Source organism: Vigna radiata, chromosome 1 (genome assembly GCF_000741045.1).
Source record: "Vigna radiata var. radiata cultivar VC1973A chromosome 1, Vradiata_ver6, whole genome shotgun sequence".
In the NCBI taxonomy this organism is placed as follows: Eukaryota; Viridiplantae; Streptophyta; class Magnoliopsida; order Fabales; family Fabaceae; genus Vigna; species Vigna radiata.
In genome coordinates this window covers 5,131,190-5,138,643 of record NC_028351.1, presented here as the reverse complement: position 1 = coordinate 5,138,643, position 7,454 = coordinate 5,131,190, and the positions used below count along the sequence as shown (strand labels likewise).

At 35.0% G+C, this 7,454-nt stretch overlaps 2 protein-coding genes across 2 annotated transcripts; both read right to left on the bottom strand.

Moving 5' to 3' along the window:
• Positions 1 to 1,689: 1,689 nt before the first annotated feature.
• Positions 1,690 to 5,410, bottom strand: LOC106772939 (pentatricopeptide repeat-containing protein At1g06143). Its single transcript, XM_022787234.1, has 3 exons — positions 3,264 to 5,410; positions 2,310 to 2,492; positions 1,690 to 1,944 (listed from the first exon to the last, which is right to left on the bottom strand). The coding sequence occupies exon 1, from the start codon at positions 5,408 to 5,410 to the stop codon at positions 3,926 to 3,928; it is 1,485 nt and encodes a 494-aa protein (XP_022642955.1). The 3' UTR covers positions 1,690 to 1,944; positions 2,310 to 2,492; positions 3,264 to 3,925.
• LOC106772948 lies at positions 1,690 to 6,949 on the bottom strand. The gene is made up of 3 exons (XM_014659599.2): positions 6,624 to 6,949; positions 2,354 to 2,492; positions 1,690 to 1,944 (listed from the first exon to the last, which is right to left on the bottom strand). Exons 2-3 carry the CDS (start codon positions 2,480 to 2,482, stop codon positions 1,843 to 1,845), a joined length of 231 nt encoding a protein of 76 aa, XP_014515085.1. The 5' UTR covers positions 2,483 to 2,492; positions 6,624 to 6,949; the 3' UTR covers positions 1,690 to 1,842.
• Positions 6,950 to 7,454: the final 505 nt, after the last annotated feature.

The following is a 7,454-nucleotide window of genomic DNA, read 5'->3' as shown; positions in this document are numbered from 1 at the left end:
TCCTAGGTTGTGAAGCACTTTAGAGCTACAAAGTATTGATCACGTTAGTGATTTTAAGTTGAACCAACAAATGAGGACAATCCACCACCTGCAAAGCCTCTGGAAATAGTGTTTATGTGGTCGCGCAACGGCCAATCACAGTTATGGCTCCTGCTTTGGCTTCGACGTTAGCTACTGTAATGACATTTGTCTCACCTCAGAAGACAGTCAGGGCTTCTTCTACCCAAGAGACTCCTTCCCCTCGCTCGACCTTCACCTACTTCTAAGGACAAAGAGAAGGCTCGACACCGCACGAGATCGTTGTATGAATAGAACACCATGGTGTTAACGAACAAGCGAAGGTGTTTGTCCGAATCGGTTGACCCATCGTACTTCTCGAATGTAGGGGTGTTGACTTCTCAAGCATCGGTGCCTCCATGACAACCATTGTGAAAGGTAGTAGTCCCTCAGTCTGTGTCGTTTGAACAGAAAGGGTTGTTTTGATCGCAGCGTTGACCGATCTTGCTCGGTCCTTCCGCCTAATTGTTCTCCTTTGACGATGTAAGAATGAGGGACATCAAGTGTTGGCCGACTGTTCATGCCATCCCGCGGCATGCTCAGCCCTCAGCGCGACTTTCTTGGCTTCAGCTTTCTCTACATCTCTTGCATTTGTCTTTGCATTTTCCTAATGAGCTCCACCCGGTCTTGTTGGTCTCCCATGTTTCTCGTGGTCACCATTGGGTGTCTTCTTTCGAACGCGCCAAAATGTTTTGGTTTATGAAGTCAAGATTGACTAATCTTCCACTAAGAATCTCCAAATTCCAAGCTTATGTAAAAGTTTTGTCTTCAGTTCTCTCTCTATCATTCGGTCAAGTTTGGTGCTACCTACAAAAAACACTTTGATGTTAAAGTCAGTATTTGTTCAAATGCTATAACAATAAATGTGTATTCAAAAATAACAAATTACCTAAATATCAAACCTGTATATATAGATTTTGAAATAAACTTCTGATTAATGTCAATCTAATTAAAGTCCAATCCAATAATAATCAGGATTAGGATTAACATGATTATCCTTATTGCTAATCTTGTTTGTAGTTTAATCAATCGATCGAATGAACGTTTCACAATAGACCCAGGAATGTGGTGACTACTCGACCTGTGACTAACTAAACAGTCATACAATACAATAATCATTTCCCATCAAGGGATGGGAACGAGAAAGTACTAAAACACTAGAGTTGTAAAGGTGCATGTATTATGATAGTAGAAAACGACTAATCTAGTCAATGTTAACATGAAAAATTATAGGAAAAATTTGTTTGTTCAAGAACTCTTATCTCTTCAAAAGCTACTCGGGTTGGAAAAGTTAGTTGACAAAATGCTTAGAAGCTCCAAGGAAGTTAGGTGCATATAAGCATTTCAATCAGCCAACTGAACATACATTTTTCTTTTGTCCTTTCAATTCAAGGCATCTAAAGTTCATGAGTACATGTGAAATGTCAACAATTATATCATTTTACGAAGAAATCATTTAATGTTGACTCGCTTACATTACACTATTTTCTCTGCAAGAAGTTTCGTCGAAGAAAATTAAAAGACGTTTCCATCACGAAGCAACATAAAAAGAACACATGCAAACCTTTGTAAATTGGTTTCATTGTTAGATCTTCGAAGCATGACAAATCCAAGATGCACAAAATCAGCCAATGAATCCCAAAGTCATTTTTCAATAAAAATAACACACCACTCAACTAGAAAATATGAAAAATATGAATTACAGATACAACTGAATCTCCAATATCATTTATTTTTCTTCATATTTGAAGGCAAAACAGAAGTTTTAGGCCAACTACATGGAAATCAAGTATTGTTCCTCCTACGGGCAATCTCCCGTGCCATTTGCCTAAGTTCATCAGGTGATGGTGGCCTTTCTGCCTCTGGTGGATATTCAATGTATGACCTCTGTAACATGATAACAATAAAATATGATTTAGAATACAGAGAATAGCTTGTAGTTAAAAACAATTTCAAAATTGCATTCATGCTAGCCATTAGGATAAGACAATTGATCTGGGAGACATTTATTCAATCTCAAAGTGATTTAAATTGCTTATTGTACTTTTAAACTGATTGGATAGTTGTATCTGAAATTACATAATTTGATTTCAGGATGCTTGAATGTACAAAATTGATAGATATATCTTTACAGGCTAGCTTATCCACCATTATGACAAATGACTCTATTCCTAATATTCCATTTTTGTGATTATAGCAATATTTAATATCAATAAAAAGAAATTGGTGAGCATAGGTTGAAGTATATAAACCCCAGAATGATTTTGAGATATGAGAAGTTGATTAAGGAGAATACATTTCCCATGAACTTGCGGAGNTTGCTGGAATTGTTGGCAAAAGTGTACATGAGAATGATTGGTACAGTCACATACACACCAAACTTGGCAATTTCTAGAATCCCTTTGGAAGTTCCCAGAGATGACATGGTAGCTTTCCTATCACCAACAAATACCAATACCACCAGCAACAGAATCAAGCACTGTGTTTGAAACAGATCAATCACTAAATAAAGAGGAATATTAATATGAATCAATTAACATAACCAAACATAAAGATGAAATCTAACTTTAATGTTTACATCATACACTTTTGAACCTTTTCATTTGCTATTTCTCTCTCGTTTCCAACTAGTCTCAACATCGTAAAATATAAATTATCAATCTCATGTTTATTACAGCGTATAAGAAAAGACCTTGAGTCAATGCCTTTTATAATCGATGTCATCACTTAATTGGTTAGCGTGTAGATTATTGACCCTCCATGCTTTTAGACAAATTAAAATTGACCCAACCAATGTCTAATTTATAAAACTAATGGATCATCCCACCAAAGGGAAGTCAGGCATATACTGTTTTAGTGTAAGTGTGTTGCCAGCTGAAAGTGCCCTAAGCTAAATACAGTGATAATTATAATCTCAAGCACAGAATCAATTTTACAGTGTTAATCCTAGATAGATACGCCAAAAGGAAAATGAATAGCTTTAATCGAAGCAATTGTGCGAACTAACAAGTAATATCAATTGACCCACTTTAATAACTTGTATCAATTGTAAACGCAAATAACAAATGAATAATCGAGTGCAAACAGGATTAAGGTAGAGAAAAAATTGGTGCAAGGATTTCATGAAGTAAACAAAGGGCAGAAAAAACAGTTACACAGGCTTGTCATGAACCTAAATCGACAAGACAGGAGAAAAAAAGGTAAACCTGGTCTGGAGGGAACAAGTGGCGAATTTGACACCAATGAAGAAAGGCTTTGGGTAGCACAACTCATTGAAGTGGACGGGATAGAAGATTATGCTTACCACTTGGAGATCGAATTGCGAACAAGCACCCTAGATTGATGATAGATATCTGCAAATTGATGTTAGGTTTTGTGAATGTGAAAGTAGGACTCATAGGAGTGATATTTGATTTCAAAGTTTGGGGATTATAGGGTTCCTTAGCCTTGAGGGGCACAAAATGGGTCACTTGCAAAATAACATCTCAGATTGAGTTATGAGGAGGCCCCACCATTTTTTCTTCTTTTCAACCGCCACTAAATTATTATGTCTCTGTGAATTCATTAAAGTATGAAACAGAGACGAGATGAGCCAATATTATGATAATGGCGACCCTTTATGACTTCCAAAAAGCCTGTTCTGTTGACTCTGCACCTTTTAATACTATCACCACTGAAAAAAATGTATCATTTTCTGTGCTTCAGGTGAGCATAAATTGCCTTTTTTTTCTCTAGTGAATACTCAGCAAACTAAGTTTTAGCCAATAATTTTCTGTTACTGGCCTACTTAGAAAACTGAGTTTCAGCCAGTGGTTCAAAACCCCCAAAGTTTGAAAATTGCATTATAATCTCAATCCTTCATGCATCACTATAAAATAGACCCCAATTCAGGGACATAGCCTGTTAGCCTTAGTTGGTCATCCAGTTGAAGTAGCAACAAGTGAACCAGACTATAAGAAGGGTGATATGTATCAGAAGCTGCAAATACATGAACTCTCTTATTGATTTCAACCCAGCTAGCTCCAGGAGATCTCTTCTCTACACCCAGATCTTTCATGGTTGTCCGAATCTTTGCTACCTCACTCCACCTATTTACTTCAGCATACATGCTCAAAAGGAGACTGTAATGTCCACTGTTACCTGGCTCTAAAACCATCAGACTCTGAACTGCAATATGAGCTATTTCCAAGTTTTTGTGTAGCTTACAACCATTCAACAAGGCACCCCAAACAAAAGAATTAGGTTCAATTGTCATGTTTCTGACCATCTCTAAAGCATCCTTTAGCAAACCAGCCTTGCTCAATAGGTCAACCATGCATCCATAGTGTTCAACTTGAGGAGTGATACAGTAGTCCTGGATCATGCTCATAAACCTACAACGACCCTCTTCTACAAATCCTGCATGTGTGCAAGCACTTAGGATACTAATGAATGTAACTGCATTTGGTTGGATTCTCTCCCTCTCCATTCCATCAAACATTCTTAGTGCTTCTTTCGCATAACCGTGTGTTGCAAGTCCATCAATGATAGAATTCCAACAAAACAGGTTTTTGTTCTTCAATTTATAGAACACCAAAAGGGACCTATCTATGCTCCCACATTTTGCATACATATCAATCAGCGAGGACCCAATGTACACATCTAGATCAAATTCATGCAGCATCAAATAAAGGTACACCTCCTTTCCTATGTCAAGGGCTCCTAGATGAGCACAGGCTGAAATGACAGTGCTCATGGTCACTTCATCAGGAATAATTCCTTTCTCGATCATATCATGAAAAAGTCTTACCACATCCATATATCTTTTGTCTCGAGAATAGCAATTCATCATGGTTGTCCACGAAATAACATTCCTTGCAAGCATTTGGTTAAACAAAAATTCAGCAGACTTAGTATTGCCTAATTTTGCATGCCCATCAATCATGGCATTCCACGAAGCTATGTTCTTTTCAGGCATCTCATCAAACAAATTACCTGCAGAAGCCATGTCCCCATCCTGAACATGGGCCAAAATCATTGTGGTCCAAGCAAAAACATCTCTTTCAAGCATATCATCGAACACCCTTCTTGAGCTACTCACATCACCCAAAGTTGAGTAAAACTCAACCAAAGTAGTCTGCACAAACATATGAGAATCAAACCCATATTTCCAGATATGGCCATGAACAGCTTTTCCAAAAACTGAGTCCCTCAACAAAGTGCAAGACTTGACCAAAGAAGAAAAGGAATAACTGTTAGGCATGACATTGTTCCTCAACATGCTTATATAAAACCCCAAAGCATGATCTGGGTAACAGCAGCGACCACAACCTCTAATCAATGCATTATATACAAAAGCATTAGGATTTTCCATGTGGGCAAAAGCTGAACTTGCAAAATCAACATAAGAAAGGGCGGAACATGAACTTATGAATTGATTCATCAAAAAACAATCTTGGATTGTATTAGTCTTGATCATGGAGGCATAGACAGATTCCAGTGCTTTTTGGCTTAAACATTTCTTAATGTATCCCAAAATAGTCTTATTTAGAGCAAGTGTGTACATGGCAGTGTTGAAGAGTGAGCCTTTGATTGTTGTACAGGAACGCCAAAGCCGCAACCGGGGATCTTTGAGACTAAAAAAACCATATGTTCAAGCATGCTAAAGAAAAATGAACACTTGAAGTGGTTTTTGGGGAAGTTGAAAACAAGTCCAACATAAAAACAATAGTGACAATAGCTACAAAACAAAACAACTTCTACTAATTAATTCCTTGAGGCTGAGATACTACCAATTGCAACTGAACCACAGATACTAAATTGGACTTGAGAAGTTGAGATGAGTGTTGGAAAATTATATAAAGTCCAACATCAAATTCTTGTTAAACTTGAGAATAGTGTTGTAGAATTAGAAAGTCCCAGATCAGATTTGAATTAAAGTTTGAATCAAGTAATAACAAAAGGTCAAAACAGAAATTTTTAATAACTAAGTGACTTCTCTCAATCTCAATTATAAAATAAATAACCTAATGACATAAAAAGTGAATGTAAAAGTTGGTACCTATTCATATTATAAAAAGAGAAAAATATAATATATTCAATTACATTAGTTTTACGGGTAACTTGCTTTCCTATTTCTTTTCAAATAATATACCTTTCTATATTTCTATATTTAACTTCGTTTAGTTTTGAATTTTTTAAAAAATTGTTAATTTTAATCCTCACAAATTTTAAATAAGATGTTGCCCCTATCTGTAGGTCTCTTTCACTCTTTATCTTCACCAAAAACCCTTCTCCAAAATATTTCAATGAATTCTACAATTCTTCACTATTTTATTTCTAAATAATCCATCACATCAGCATCCATAACCCTCTTTTTATACCCTATAAACTCACGTAATCACACACACAGGAAGAATCTAAACCAATAAACGCACAATAAAGGTGCAATTACAACTACCACTGGAAAACCAAATCGTATTACTGTAAATCTCAGAACCCAAACCAATACTAATTCCAAACACAAAAATGCATCAAAATAAACAAATGTCTAACAATTTTATGATGTACGATTTTAAAAATCTCACCTTTAGGACAGTCACAACACCGTCTTTGACCTTCACAGGAGAAGCATTAGCGCCACCACGTGCTCGACCTCCTCAACAGCGTGTTTAAGCTTCTCAAATTTCTAGTTGAAGATTCGTACTTCACATACCGCAACTCGGATTTGGGGGTTTTCCAAAGCTTTGAGACAGCAATCACAAATTCCACTCAGTTTACTCAATGGGAAAGAAAGACGGAGAAGAAGAGGAACAAATTTTAGGGCTTCAGAATGAGAGTGGGGAAGTGTGTTGTGGCAAAATCGGTTTTAGGGTTTCGTTTTGTGTGAGAAATAGAGAGGAAAGGTCGATTCAAGGATAACAGATTTGTTGAATTAATATTATTATTTTATGATTATAAAATATAATAAAATTATAATAATAAAAATAAATAGATTTAATAATTTTACTATAGATACTTTATATTTATTTAATTTTTAAATAAAAGAATGGTTAACTTAAAAAAATTCAAATAATCATTTTAATTTAAAGAAAAATTATTTATTACAGAATAAATATAAAAAAACAAAAGGTGGAAATAATAATATATATTCTTAATATTGATATAACTATATCTTTTATGATTAAGCTATAAATTTATNTATAAAATTGTGTATGTGTTATTTTCTTATATGATAAAAAAAAATAATAAACTTAATATTATTGTAATCATAAAAATGAATTTAAATTATTGTTACAATTTTGCTGTAGGATTTTTTACTTTTATTTTTATATGATATTTTGTTATAAATAGCTATTTTAGTTTAAAAGAATAGTTAAGTTTTAGATATAAAAAAAAGGCTAAATTTAAAAAAAAAA

Bases quoted from the DNA above. Each gene is read 5' to 3' on its own strand.
- LOC106772939 (XM_022787234.1), bottom strand. From the start codon at position 5,410: ATGGAAAATCCTAATGCTTTTGTATATAATGCATTGATTAGAGGTTGT.